Source organism: Ictalurus furcatus, chromosome 13, assembly GCF_023375685.1.
Source record: "Ictalurus furcatus strain D&B chromosome 13, Billie_1.0, whole genome shotgun sequence".
Taxonomy (NCBI): Eukaryota; Metazoa; Chordata; class Actinopteri; order Siluriformes; family Ictaluridae; genus Ictalurus; species Ictalurus furcatus.
In genome coordinates this window covers 19,822,596-19,838,886 of record NC_071267.1, presented here as the reverse complement: position 1 = coordinate 19,838,886, position 16,291 = coordinate 19,822,596, and the positions used below count along the sequence as shown (strand labels likewise).

General features: G+C 38.0%; 1 protein-coding gene across 9 annotated transcripts in view; it reads right to left on the bottom strand.

Annotated features, from left to right (window-relative positions):
• Nucleotides 1-14,999: 14,999 nt before the first annotated feature.
• Nucleotides 15,000-16,291, bottom strand: part of nrxn1a (neurexin 1a) — a 171,819-nt gene continuing 170,527 nt past the window's right edge. For all 9 annotated transcript variants that reach the window (XM_053640432.1, XM_053640434.1, XM_053640438.1 and 6 more), the window contains one exon: nucleotides 15,000-16,152. In XM_053640432.1, the coding sequence (XP_053496407.1) occupies nucleotides 15,848-16,152 (305 nt within the window). In that variant the 3' untranslated portion in view covers nucleotides 15,000-15,847. The remainder of the gene's footprint in view (nucleotides 16,153-16,291) is intronic.

Genomic DNA, 16,291 nt, shown 5'->3' with positions numbered 1-16,291 from the left:
TATCCGTTGTTACCCAGATGAGAATGGGTTCCCTTCTGAGTCTGGTTCCTCTCAAGGTCTCTTCCTCATATCATCTTAGTTTTTCCTTGCCATTGTCGCCACCGGCTTGCTCATTAGGGATAAATTCACACACTTAAAATCTGTATCCTGTGTTTATATACTTCTGTAAAGCAGCTTTGAGACAACGTCCATTGTTAAAAGCGCTATACAAATAAAACTGAATTAAATTGAATTGAATTGGTTTTTGAGATTTTGTGTAGTTGGGCTGCAAATTTAGTCGAAACCTAGCAACTCTGGTTAATGATATTAGCTCTTCGGTGTGTACCTTTTGTGAAACACACCTGCTGTATGGAACACAGTTGAACAAAAGTACTTCTAAAACAGCTCAAAATGAGATGCTAGACTGTATACTGAATGACTGTATGGTGTTGACTCTCAACTGCCTAATAGAAATTCACTAGATGGTAGGCTATAGCATAAGTCCAGTGCGATAGCCTCACAACCTAATTTTGTTTGAGGCTGTCTGAGGCATGATTATTGTTGTCATGCCTCATCAAAATCTATGGCCACCTTATCTTTTCCAGAACAACCGTAATTCATCAGCTTCTTATGGGTTTCAAAAAACAGATGATTGAAAAAAGCTACTTACAAAAATGTCCTTTGAGTGCATATATTACCTTTATTCTGTGTCACAGAGAGACAATATTATCTTGCTGCTTTTATACAGTGGGAATTTTTCAATTAAGTCCTTGCAGAGCTGGACCTCATGACCAATGTTTTCTTAAGTATCGAGCATGAGAGTTTGCAAATAGGTTAACCATTTTCCATTACACTTGCAGCTGCAGAGAGAGGGAGAGAGAGCGTTTTTCTCTTTTGGCTCTGTCTCGTTCCCTTCAGGCTTTCTATTCAGGAACATAAAAGCAACAAGGTTGAGATTTTACAGGGTAACACAATTCATGCCATTATCATTGTGTGAGATCAGACTTGAAAAAGGCCCTGGGTGATGCACAGATTACAGGCAAGTCCAAACACAAAATGCATTAGTATGGTTCCAGATTGGAGAGGCTGAAACATGGCGAACATTTAGAAAGACCGGTTAACTGGAGGAGAAAGAGACTGGAGGAGAAGAGCCTTCATTGCTGACATGCTAGTTCCACAAGGGTGCTGAAACTACTTAAGTCCTCCTTACCCATCAGCCACAATCAAAGCTCAGATAAGGATGTCAACCTCACTCCAGAGCACCAGTGCCACTTCTGAAATATGACTCTGCAGCCTGTAATAACACAACACAGAGAGCATTCAATTACAAACCTGCCTTTGCCAAGGTCCTTCTCCGGGGGGCAGGGCTGTCGTATATACTCCAGTCTGCCTATATCTGTTCCCCCCTGGGTTGAGTTATGGCCCTCCACCCAGACTACTGCAGCCTAGATGAGCTTCATACTCATGCTCACATCTCCACCACTACACACAACTGCAGATAGGACACCACTTCCCATTTAATTAAAAGTACACAATTATTTCATAAAGATTTATAGAGCTGTCATCAGGCAGGGCGACGAGATAGAGGCAGAATGTGAACTTCTCATTTTTTTCTCGTTCTGACAGGGAAGGCAGAGCAAAGTCAATTGTTATGTCTCTCTCCTTGTAATCTGCTGAGGCTTCTGAAGACTTCAGTAAAATGGTGCAGCACATCATGAGATGACCTGCTATTTGCAGTAATTGAGGTAGAGTAAAAGTATTTTGTGCTAAGAGCCGGGGAAGAACGATAAGACAAGCTTGTCAGAGTGCCCCTGAGCAGCTGGCCAGCCAAAGAACATAATTATATGGAAACAGGAGTTAGAGCAGTTAATTAGATGCATTGCTCATATCTAATGCTGTTAATGTAGATGCCCAGATATTCACTACTTCAGCATTTCTTCCTCCATGATTCATTCTCATTCCTATGGCAGCTGTGACAGATGTGAGTTGTTTGTGCAGGGACTTGCAGGAAATGAGCTGAAAATGTCCATTCAGGACTTTGTGCCCAAGACCCGAGATTCACTTTTTGCATTTCTTTCTAACCTCTTGAGACCCAAACTGAAATGTTGTGTGCCTTGTCATGTCTTCACACTATTTCAGTTTATTAGAATCTAAACCATGGTACCAATTGAATGTTAAAGAAGAAATGAATGCTTCTTAAAGAAGCAGGAAGACGTTTGGGAAAAGAATAATACACTATATATCTTCATATGAATAATAAAATATCTGTCTTCATATGAAGATGTTACCAGCATGTATACTACATAAATGATGTCATCATATGATAACAGTTTTAGAGATCTACATTTAACCCTCAGCTGCTTCTGCTGTTTTATTGTTCCAAACCTGGAAATAGGTAAACAATTCATGAACAAAACAAACCATAGAATATTAATCTCAGGATGATTTAGAAATCATTGACAGATATCATGTAAAAATGACTAATGATTTAAAATATATGGTATACGTTTTCACTTTATGTGCAATGTAATAATAATAACAACAACAACAATATAAAGAATAATACAAATAAGAAAAGGAGAATTATAATTCTATCCATACTTGATCCATATTTAGATTATTTGCAAATATGGCAATCTGTAATCTTCTGGCTTGACTGAGCAAACTGCAGAGGAGTGTTTAACTCCTTAAACTCCTGGTTTCTTATCTAGTTTTTCATCTCAAGCTGGTTTTAAACTGTATGATTACAGTGATGATTTATAGGTACAAGATGACCTCAATAAAATCTTAGCTGAATCTATAATATAATGTGTGACAATGTGTTCTTCATATCGAATTATACAGTGAAGATCCTGTGATGATAGGCTTTAATTAAAGAAAATTACTGCTTTCTCCTTATATCATTCAGAGGGTTACACATTCATGTAGGAAATGGGGTCACATAAACATAAACATTCTTCAAAGTGAGCTTGAGGTAATAAGGATGTTTTTCTTCTGTCCATTAGCATGTTATTATTATAATTTTATATATATATATATATATATATATATATATATATATATATATATATATATATATATATATATTTCACTACTAACAGTACAATATTTGTAGCTCTTCCTTGAGTTATTTTTAAGCCAGAGGTGTTTATAGTTCAACCACAAGGCCAAATGCAGCCTGTGAAACAAATGCTATGAAGCCTTTGGCTTCTGTCTTAGATTGTATTATATGTGTCTTGCAGGTCAACACGCTGCTGGTCAGTTATCTGACAGTGGCAGCAGACTGTGTCAACACAGCTAGCTAAATTGCAAGAACCTTTTATTCTCTGACTACACCTGCAAATTACTGTAATTTTCTGCATGATATTTAGTCATAGCTACAGACAAAAATAGCAACATTAACAGTGAGAAGGGGTAATTTTATAAGAGCTGGAAACTCTTTTTCAAATAAAAAGAAATTAATAAAAGTAAATTTCTAGTATTTTGCATAAATTCATTAATAATATTTGGGGACTTGTCAGGTATTTTGATGTGAGGTTTGGACACTCCTGTTTTAAGCACTACTCCTATTGGAGGCTTTTAGATGAGCATCATAGCAGCACTCCCACTATGAGATTTTAATAAACAATTTGAGTCACTGTTAGATCTTTGTCTTTGGCTGTCTTTAGTAACAACAGGACTAAATCGGCTGTGGTGAGTTCATCACATTGTGTGTTCTAAAACCACCAAACTCAATCTAAACTCATGAGCAAAGAATTATTATATGATATGCCATTTTTGTTTTGGCAGCAGCAAAATCAGGCTGAGCATTTGACAGTGTAAACCTGACTGTAAAATATATTATTCAGTAACTACTAACCACTATTCACTAACTACAGTAAAACTAATGGGTGTACACTTACAAGAGTGTGGAAAGAAAATCTGGAACTGTCGGAATATAGTCCGCATAGCAGTTTTAGCCTCCAGAAAAGCCACTGTGTAGCCACAAAAGACTTTCCCTAAAAATAGAGAAAAATATAATGGGCAATGTAAATATACATTAAACAGCTATCTGTATTGCATTAGAAAAAGGAACCCTTTAGCTGAATAATGCACCAGAAGTGGAGTGTAGAAGGCATGCAGCGGAGATGGTGAGGAGGAGACTTTCTGAAATCAGTTTTCATGGGTTCTCTTTTCAGTTAGAGATGATGGTAAAAAAAAAAGCCAACTGCAGGTAATTTCATAAAATAATTGACCACATTTTCTAGTTGCTTACCATCACTTGGTTCAAATGCAGGAACAATATCCATGACAACCTTTACCCATGCAACATGTGGAAAATATGGAGTATTCTCAATAATGAAGGCTGATATTAAGGCATTTGTTGTTTTAAAGATGAATGTAAAACTGTACAATGAAAAATCCCCAGTATCTGCTGGGCATCATGGGAAATAGCAGGTAAAGGTCACCAACATAGTCAGTGAGGGATTCAAAATGGATTCTACATGACTGGGGATTAGTGAAGTGATTTGTGAGTTTGATACTATGATCTGGATACAATGCGAAACTTCATTAGACATCTGAGTTGCCTTGGCAACGGTGTCTGCTGCTGTGAATTTATTTCAGTCCCGCTAAAACCTGCCTTCTGCTGTCAAGATTCCTATTTAGCATACACTCATACCTCACATTCTGTATATTTTTAATACATTAACATCGTGTATATGTTCAATACATTGGCGTATTTCACTGTATGACCACGATCAAAATCTTACTATAAACATTCACCCCAAAGAAGATGGGTTCTGATTAACTGCCCAGAGAAGATGGGATCCTTCTTTAAAGCCTTATTATTCTTGATGTTGTCTCAGTGAGTTTTCTGGCCACTGTCCGCTGTTACTTCCTTATTACGGATTTCAGTCTAGTACCAGATTTCTCTACCGATGCTGTATGCCAATATCTACTGTTAAAATAACTATACAAATGAAATAGAGTCAAATTGAACCAAGTTGAAATAAAATGAATTGATTTGGATCAAAACCATGTTAGGTAACTGGTCATTTCCAGGAACACTAAGATACACACCAAAATTGCCAGTGTTGATTTAACACCCAGAGTGTTGAATTTACACCCTACAGTATTTATATAAGTCTATTGGACTCAAATGAACACTCTGGGTGTTAATTCAACACTAGGGATTTTACTGTGTAAGCTACATTATTCCAGATCGAGCAATAAGTAAGAGGTCACCATGACAACGGCAGTGTTTTTTCATTTAAATCAGACATTTAAAATGAAAATCTCTTTCTCTTTATGACGACACAGATTAATAGCTACTTTTTGCTGATCTAATGCTCCACATCACACATTTCAAGCATGGGAATTGGAAACAGTTGTTTATTGGTGAAAATCTAACAGACGTTTCATCAAAACAGCAGATACAGAGATTAATAAACATGTAAATTCGCCATAGAGCTCATCAAAATGGTGAAAGAGATTAAACCACCATATGATTCCCAAAACACTGGTTATCCCACATACTTGGCATATCTCACAGCTTGGAGACAGAAAGATTAAAATGTCTTGGCAGTTATGATATAGATATTTACATTATTTTTCCCCTTCAAAGAGATGACTTCATTCCTAGCAGAGCATATAGCATCACAATCTGGCCTGCTTTATATTCACATCATTGGACTGTTTAGTACTCTGTAACAGCAGGATTCTGTCAGTTGCTGTCACATAATCTGATGAGAACAAAGAGAAACAGTCAGTACAACTGCTAGGTGAACAGCTGGATACATATTAAAATGAGGTGGCTTTCTTCTGAATGAAATACAGCCTCTAGGTGACCCAGGATTGTTGCGCTTTAAAGTATCTACTGATGCATGATATTTATTTTAGGCCATCTGCTATATTCCCAAAGGTCCCCCACTGTCTTAACTCAGTTGCATTATTTGTGACATTTTCTGTTATGAAATCATATTTCCAGTAATATCCAGGATTTTTGACATTTCTTTTCGATAATAATTACTTTCATGTTTACTTTTCAAAGGCTAGACCAACAAAACTAAGACAGAGCCACTAATAAAAGTGTTAAAAAATATTTGTGACTTTTTCACATGCTGTAAAGTTCAACATAAGTTCATCAAGTCCCCAGTAAATTCACCAGACCGGACAAAGAGAGATGATGGGATTGAAAGTATAGGCGGCATAAAAACTATATTGTCAATTGATACTGTCATCCTCTCGCTTTTTTCCTTACCTACTATTCACCTTTCTCCTATCATACCACAACTACCACCCAGAAAGCGCAAAGGCTAACATGTGCATTTAAGCATTTCAGTATCCAGTATACCCAGTGTAACTGAGCAAATGACAAACACTTGGCTCTTGCTTCCTCCTAGACACATGGATATTTTCAAACTGCTGCTCATGGGGTCACCAGGCAGCATAACACACTTGGAGGAAAGCACTAGCTACCAGCTACCCTCTTTAGCACACACAAGCTCACAGACACCTTTGATTGGCTGTGACTGACAGGGAAAAGAGAGACAATTCTTTATTCCCACCCAGAGAACATGGCCAATTTTGTCAGGATTCAACCTAACATGTCCTGATGACAGGGTGAACGCTTTTCTGTTGCACCACTCTAGACCCAACACAACCCTTATACTGAGAATCCAACTCAATAGAATCTGACTAAGAAATCAGGGAGGTGTCAAATGATCAGACTAGAAAAAAAAAAGCCACCAGGACAGGAAGAAGCAAAGGTCAAACCAAAAAAAAAAAGTCACAGACAGAGGCACTACCATGCAGAAACACGCATAGAAAATGGCAGAACCTCACATGAATTAGAAAAGCGTGAGCTAGCATATATATACTGAGCTAAATGAGGATTAAACAGGGAACAGGTGCAATCAGTAATCAGATGAGTGGGAGTGATATAAAGTCTGACATGGATTTTGAAACTTGTATCCACATGGGTTCTTTTGGATAGGACTGGACAGCCCCAAAACACTTGGCCTATAGTTGGATCCAGGTGTGATTTGATAGCTTTTATGAAATATTCTCATTGATTCACTATAGCATGCACTGGCATATTTATATTGCCAATAAATATTACTGAATAACCTCAGTAACTTGCAAGCACCATTATCTCAGAGCCTATTTCCATTTCAGTTCAGTTGTGTTTGTAGAGCACTTTTAACAACAGACATTTCACAAAGCAGCATTACAGAAATCTGAGATGGAGGAAGAAACCTTGAGGTGGAAGAAACCTTGAAAGGAGCCAGACTCTAAGTAAATCTGTCCTCTTCTATAAATCATTGCAGTATACAGTTGAAGAAGAGTAGAATCAAACAGTACTAAGTTAGTGCTCAAAGGATGTTCACTATGAGAATATCGTGACTCTAAGGCTATCATGGGCACAGGCTCACATAGAAGTTTCTGAAATACTCAAACCAGCCCTTCTGGCACCAACACCCATGCCACAGGTAAAGTCACAAAGATTACACTTTTTCCCCATTCTGATATTTCATGTTAACTTTAACTGAGGCTCTCCACCTGTATCTAGAAGATTTTTTTGCATTGTGCTGCTGCCACATGATTGATTAATTAGATAACTGCATAAATGTCCAGGTGTACAGGTGCAGGTGCTCCTAATAAAGTGCTTAGTGAGTGTATGTTTGGTCAAAATGGAAGTGTATGCTGAATGTATGAATGTAAAATATATAGTTATATTACTTGTTTGGTATCTGTGATTAAGATATCAAAACAAAGTGACTATTGATTAGGAAAAACACTATCTAACAGGAATAAAATGATGTGATAAAATAACTATGTGACAGTGGAATTAGTGAGGTGGTGTCAGGTGGTTATTAAAACATATTAGTAATGATCTTCTGATGTTTTTTTTTTAAATTCTGTAGTAACTTAATTAATGTACATTTATTCTCATACACCATAGGGTAATGTTTTATCAAACATTAGCATGTGCAAAACAGAACGTCAAATAAGGCTCCTTATTAAAACTGTAAAGCATTGCAGTTATGTGGTGCTGGTAGCAGAGCGGCGTGTTGATCCATGTATGTTAACTAAGATGATGCCAGCAGTGTGGGTGGATTTGGACTGTGGCAAAGATCTGAAGCTGCATCTACTGAGAGCCCAAGTTTTCTCTTTCACAGCATCATGATGTAATTTTTGTCACAAGTTTGCTGCACGACCTTCAGTCTGTTTCTCACCAGTGTTTGAGATTTACATAATTTAAAATGTAAGATGAAATTCCATGATACTGTGAAGTAGTTTTGCAGTGAAGTAAAAAATTCATGTTTGACATTATATTGATTTGTGTAGTGAGTTATAATTTTAAAGCACAGGTTTTTCCTCATTTGATCATTTTGTCATCACTAAAATATCAGCTATATTGAAACAATGAAGTCGCATGTTTTCTGTTTCAGTACCCCAAGTAAGTGCGGACGAATAAAACTGCTCTGTTAAATGTGTGCATTCTGCAATGCAGATCTTTGCTTCTAGGAGTGAAACTACTGAGATCTTGCCCAGCCCCCCCACCACCCCCGCCTCCCTTTTGCCTTTAATACTGAACTTATGAAGCGTGTTGACTTTCTTTTGTATTCAATTTTGTCTTAAAACAATATTTCTCATGTTATTGCTTTTACACAATGCAAATCTTCTTCCAGTTCAAATATGTTTCATCTGATGTAACATTATTTGCACAGCCATGCTACAGAATCCAGTTAATAGCTAAGACTCAGCTACACAATGAGATGATTTAGTTGTCCTGTGGAACACAGTAGAGCTGCTGATGTTAATAGATTTCTGGTCATAATCATTTGTCGTCACTGCCTGCACAAGGCTGAAAAAGACACCACGGTACAATGAATAAAAGCTATTAAAGACCATTCAGTCTGATGTACAACTACATCTCATCAGCAAAATGTAACTGGTGGATTGTACAAAAAAGACAGAGGATCATTAGCAATCTTGTGCAGGTTAGGCCTTCTGGGAAACTACTTTGGAAAATAAAAAAACACTTTAATATGCGCATATATAATAAAGTTGTGCAAATGTGTGTACATAAGGGATTCCCTTGTGTGTACACAAAGGATTTTGGATAGTTATGAGTCCTTTGGTTCTTTAAAAGGGTTCTACCTGGGATGCTCCCTGAAAAATAAAACATTTTGTTTCACATAAAAGCTTTAAGGCTTCCCTTATACCAGGGGTTATCAATTTGATGTGGCTCAGGGCACATCTGCGTAGTAAATCCTGTATGGGCCAGAAACCAAAAACCATCAAGCTGTGCAAAGCTGTGCAAAGAGACTTATCTGAGAAGACTTGCAGCTGTAGTTGTAGCCAAAGGTAGTTCTACCAAGCATTGACCCAGGGCCTGAATACTTATACAATACATTGCTGTTTTTTTGTTTGTTTGTTTTTGTTTAAGTAATCGTTGTGTCAATAAAAATATTTTGTACAAATGTAAGACATATTATATAATTCAAATTCCAGTTAAGCCCATTTGAGTTCCAGGTTGTAACACTACAAGATGTGGAAAAGTACAAAGAGGGTGAAGAGTCATGCAAGTCACTATATTTTCCACACTCATGATTCCTGAATATACATTTTGTTTACTTTACATTAAATTTACATCACATTACATAGAATAGCAGAATGGTTACATAGAGTTTTGCACAGTAATTTAGATTTTCTTGGGGATGCATCAGCACCATAGACCAAGTTTGATAGCTCTGTTTATGTGGCCATGAAAAGCATAAGTGCGTTTGTGCACTTAGGGTACTAGACTTGACCTGTATAGTGAGTTGATTTTAATGAAGTGCATTAGCTAGCTACATTAGTCACACTGGATCTAATAGGGTTGCATGGAGTTTGTTTGTCTGCTATACAGCTGAAAGTATGGTTTATTTATTTATTTAACGTTGGAAGCCCTTATTGTTCAATAGCGGCTGGTTGTCAAGCACAACATACTGGATAAGGGTTGTTATTTTCATCTAGCATTGTTTGTAGACATTTCTTCTCACCTAGCCTGAATTTGCTGCAGCAGTAGCCTAGTTACTGCAGTCTGTTTCTAGCAACTAAGACCTCAGGCTGAGTTTTATTATTAAGAAGTTTTATCAGGTTAGTTGTATTATAGAAAGATGGTGTAGGACCTCCTCTTGATATTTTCACAGAACGCAGGTTGCAGTCTACTTTACTTTGATTGCCATCATTAATTGTGAAATACATCCTGATCGCGGTCATTTCCTGTTGTCTATTCATTAGTGCAACAATGTACACTAAGCTTACATCACATACTGTATAATCACATGGTATTGGATTGGAGCAATTTTGTATGAGTACAGGTATGGATTGATGCATCTCTAGCTTGTTGCCGGTATTATTTGTGCCTTTTAAACATTAGAAGCTCTGACCTAATAAAATCAATGCTTTATTATGCATTTCTGAGAAAATTTGGCGGACTTTAGAAAAAGAACTTTCATACAATAGATATTATGATAATATGATCATAATATAACTCTATGAATATGGCAATCAAATATTATGCTGGTTAACTTTTGTACAAACTTTAACTAAATAAGTCAGGCTTATTATTATAGTATACTGTTAAATACAGTGAAAGCGATAAAGAATGTATGTAGTTAGCAGAGTCAGGAATTGAAGTCTGGACCTACTGATTGGGTTAAAGTGATCAGACAAGGGTGTCAGAATCACATCCTGGAAGGTCACAGTACTGATGAGTTTACTGTTCTACCTCATTTAACACACCTTATTCAACTCATTGGCTAATTTACAAGGTCGTCATGGGCTGAAGATGGTATGCTAGACTAGGAAAGCAAATCTCTGTGTCGCTGTGAGCCTTCCTGACCTGATTTTGAACCACCTACCCTAAGAAAGTGTCCACAGGACCATCTTCAGACCTATTACCCTTCCCACCTGCTCTCCTCTGCTCTCCCTCCCAAGTCGAAATGATGCCTGACAAATGGTCTGTGGCTGCCGAGAATAATTCATGAACCGTAAATTGGCAAGGATGCTTCCCTATAGTGGTGGTTATTTCATGCAAGTTGTTCCCTCACCTCCTCCTGTGCAGAAAATGAAAAGGCGGCTTCAACCTGCAGGTCCAGCGTTGTGACCGTGTACCCACAGCATCCAGCTCTCTGAGGGCACAGTGCCGTTCTTGTTCAGCCATGCATGGTGTATCAGTGATGTTCATTATCATACTGGATCAATGACTTCCTGCAGAATGAAGACCCAGTATGAGGCCCTGTGAGATGACCAGAAAAGTGCTTCAGTGCAGAATGAGCATCTAAAGCATTTTGTGCTTTTAATAACATACTAATTTACACTGATCAGCCATAGCATTAAAACCACTGACAGGTGAAGTAAATAACATTGATTGTTACTTTACAACGGCACCTGTCAAGGGTTGGGTCATATTAAGCAGCAAGTGAACAGTCAGTTCTCGAAGTTGATGCATTGAAAGCAGGAAAAATGGGCAAAGGATCTGAGCAACTTTGACAAGGGCCAAATTGATGACTAGATGACTGCATCAGAGCTTCTCCAAACAGCAGGTCTTGTGGGGTGTTCCAGGTAAGCAGTGGTAAGTACTGACCAAATGTGGTCCAAGGAAGGACAACTGGTGAACTAGTGACAGGGTCATGGGTGTTGATGCACATGTGGAGTAAAGACTAGCTCGTCTGGTCCAGTCCCACAGAAGAGCTACGGTAGCATAAATTGCTTAAAAAGTTCATGCTGGCTATGATATAAAGGTGTCAGAACACACAGTGCATCACGGCTTACCGCATATGGGGCTGCGTAGTCACAGACCGGTCAGAGTGCACATGCTGACCCCATGTCGACTGCCAAAAGTGCCTACAATGGGCACGTGAGCATCAGAACTGGATCATGGAGCAATGGAAGAAGGTGGCCTGGTCTGATGAATCATGTTTTCATGTGGATGGCTGGGTGCGTATGTTACTTCCCTGGGGAAGAGGTGGCACCAGGATGCACTATGTGAAGAAGGCAAGTCTGCAGAGGCAGTGTGATGCTCTGGGTAATGTTCTGCTGGGGAAACCCTGGGTCCTGGCATTCATGTGGATGTTACTTTGATGTGGATGGTACCACCTACCTAAACACTGTTGCAGACCAAGTACACCCCTCCTCAAAATGGTTTGAGGAACATGACAAAGAGTTCAAGGTGTTGACTTTGCTTCTAAATTCCCCAGATCTCAATCCAATTGAGCATCTGTGGGATTTGCTGGACAAACAAGTCTGATCCATGGAGGCCTCTGCTCGCAAATTACAGGACTTAAAAGATCTGCTGCTAATGTCTTGGTGCCAGATACCACAGCACACCTCAGATGTCTTGTGGAGTCCATGCCTCGATGGGTCAGAGCTGTTTTGCGGGCACAAGGGAAACCTACACAATATCAGGCAAATGGATGGCTGATAGCTGTATATTAAGTATGCATATCTCTATCTATCTATCTATCTATCTATCTATCTGTCTATACATACACTCACGGAACACTTTATTAGGAACACCTACTCATTCATGCAGTTGTCTAATCAGCCAATCATGTGGCAGCAGTGCAATTCATAAAATCTTGCAGATATGGGCCAGACACTTCAGGCAATGTTCATATCAACCATCAGAATGGGGGAAAAATATGATCTCAGTGATGTTGACCATGACATGAATGTTGGTGAACAATGTTTATTTTTTTTTGTTCTTTGCACCATTCTGTGTAAACTCTAGAGAGTGTTGTGTATGAATTTCCCAGGATATCAGCAGTTTCTGTATGTGTATAGATAGATGGATAGATGGGTAGATAGAGTTCTGAAAACGGCAGGCTTTTCTGAACTGAAATATGTTTCTGTTTTGCATGGATCTCAGTCACAAGTAACAACATATTTAAAAATCTGGTCACTCCCTAAGTGAACATGAAGAAAATGACATTTAAAGATTTCATTCTGACTGATAAAGATACCATTCTGAACTGATTAGGCTTATGTCCATTTCTCTATTGTCATTGTGCGAGGAAAACACACTTAGCTATCAAGGTTTTGAATACCATGTGCAGACTACCTGTTTTATCACTGTGTTTGTTCAACTGGCTCCTAACCACAGTATTTTGAGGAATAATGTCTAGGCAGATTAAAAAAATAATTCCAATATTCCCATGCAATTTTGGTAAAACATTAAGTTGTGATCTCAAAGTATATTACAGGTAGAAAGTCCTAATTTTGGTCCATACCTGGTTTTTCATCTTTCTTTTTTTTTTTTTTTGGCTGTTTGCCAGAATTCAATCACACATATGGTATCAAAAACTTATATACCAGAGTAAAAGCTTTCATTACCGAATTGGTGTCCTACTCACTTTTCATTAATTCATTAGGGAGCACAAAATGGCAGTTGTCCCCAAACCAAGCATGTCATGCAAAAAGATGAGCCTTATACCTTATTCCCTACTAACTGTAAAGTGCATTAGATAACCCATAGGTCCAAAACCACACTTTATTCACTACTTAGTGCGCTAGTTAGAGAGTTTTGCTATTTTGCACCAAACCATAGTGGAGAGAACATCCAGTGCACTAGTAAAATCTCACAAGAAATTGCAACAGGTTAATGTCTAAATGTTGTACCTTAGCAGATTAAAAAAAATACCCATAATGCACCTTGAAGGGAATTGGAGTTAGGGTTGCATTTCTGACAGAATGATACCATACATGTACAGATGACCCCTGGTTGTATTACATGAGGACGATTAAAGAGTAATCTCCAAAAGAATTATTTATTTATTTAAAAATACCACTGCTTCTCAACATGCCTTAAACAAAACTTGACGCATCAGTGGAGATGTGTCTCTGCTTTTCACTGCCAATTCTTCTTCCTCTTCTCACTCCTCAGTGTTTTTCTGACACTCTGTACTAACAGCACTTATCTTTTTCAGTCTAACAGCTTACAGCAGCAGTGTTTTTGCCTGTTCACATGTGTATGTTCTCCTACGCTAATGATGTCACTTGCATAAACAAACAAAAAAACAAACAAACACACATGCACATACAGAAATCTATAAATAAAATAAAATGATGTGCAGCAAAACAAAGCCAAAGTGTTTTAACATCAAACATAAAAACCAAACTCTTTGATATGATTTGGTATGGTGTTAACATGAACAATAAGAGGCAAATAGCTTTACGTCTTAATTAATATTTTATTTATTTGTTCGATTTTTCAAAACTATTTTTTCATAATAAATCTTCACTTTGAGGTCGTTAAAGAATTGTCACAATAAAAACAAAAGAAGGTATCATAGAAAAATTGTACACAAATAAAAACACAAATAAAAAAAACAAACAAAAAAAACAAAACAAAAACAAATCTAACATTTATTCTGAAATTTTATGTATTTTGTGCCTCTTGTGCATTCAGTGTAGTACAATATAGCAAAGAGGAGTGTTCACAAACAATACATTTTTAGTTCTTGTTAAGATTTGTGTCTTCTGGCTGAAATATTTCAAGACATATATTTTGGGATCCAGTTCAGTGTCATTTTTTTTCTTTTTTTTCTCTCTTTTTTTTTTTTTTTACATCATGATGTCTTCTCATAATAAATCCATGTCAGAAGAGCAAAAATGATATTGCTTTAACAATTCCAATCGTTATACTATCCAATCGTGATGGTTTGCTTTTTCCCAAACCCAAGCTAGTGTTTGTGTCTTTTGTATGCTGACACAAAAGGAGTAGTTGTGAAAATAAAAAGTAATGGCAGAAATAAAATACTGGCATTGAAGGTGTGCATAAAGCAGAAAAAAAAAATATAGGAGCCCAAATGTTCATAGCTAATGGCAGAAACGGTTCTATCTCTATAGCAACACATTAACATTTAGTTTTTTTTTTTCTGTTTTTAATCATTTTCCAAGTTGCTTTTACTAGAAAATGTTTGAAGAGCAGGTATACTGTAGTTGGCATCATCTATATAACAGGCTATAAAACACCACTTCAGCCACAGTCCAGAGAGCACACATAGATAGTCTTTGCACCGTATATAAACATATGTAATAAGATACTTCACGTGCATGGAGTATTTCTCAAACTATCGCCAAATGACCCCAGCATTCTTTACCTTAATTGCCAGAATCACCACCTGCTTTTGTCATTATCATGACAAACATACAGACAAAAGAAACAACGATCGATTTTACACTCTGCTTCATAATAAGGCCTCCATAGTCCTCTTTGACCCAAGGTATTCATCCTCGATACTGACTTATGTTTGGATCCTTTGTCTTTATCTTCAGTTTGGTCCTGTCTCCAGATGGCCAACAATGCCATTAGAAAAGAGGGGGCGAATACTTTGGCTGATTGAACGATCATACAGTAGGTAGCTTCTCAGTGTCATAAGTCACTTTTTCCTCTCGTTTAGTGAATGTCTTTTTCATTTTTTCCAGATGTTTATGGATTTTCTGCATGTAGAGGGCATGTCCCAGTAACACATACACAGGCAACATAATATGAAACACAGTAAGACCTCAGTCCTGACCAGTGGCCATGTCTTTAAGAGATTCACCCTAACATACAGGGTTGTACTGGCTTGTCCCTGTCCAGAGGATTGATTTTCATTTTCAAATTTCCTTTCGTTCTCACTTTTATACACACGCATAGCTTTGTATAGTTCTTGTGTGCTTGAGTATAAAGTATATGTTCTTATTGTTAGTAACAGTATATCTGTGTCTCAGTTTAAACTAAGACTGTGCTTTTTTTTCCTCTTAATTACTATACACAGGGTTGGTGTCTCCTCCCTTTCACCTGTGGGCTTCTGAACACAGGAACTGGGAGGGGAAAAAGTCTCTGGGATCAGACGTAGTACTCTTTGTCTTTGTTCTTTTTGTTCTTGCTGGAGATCTTGGCCACGCCGATGGGTTTTTCCTTGACAGCAGCTCCGTTGGGCTGCGTGGCTGAGTTACTGATGTAGTTGCGGCTCTCGTCCACATGGTACGAGCCCTCGTCGCGGTTGCGGTATTTGTACATGGCGTAGAGGAGGATGAGGATGCATAAGGCGGCGGCTGCTACGATGCCCACCACCATGCCTGTGGTGCTGCTGGACTCGCGGATCACCTCCGGGCTCGGGTAACCCTTAGCTTCCGGCAGGGGAGGGTGTGCTGTATATACGGTAGAGACAGAAAGAGTGAGACTGTTCATTTTAAACATCAATCTATCTGCTTCCCAACAGCAGTCTATTATCATTGATTAGCCAAGCACTAATGGGCAATCAACCCAAATATTTACTCTATGCAAATA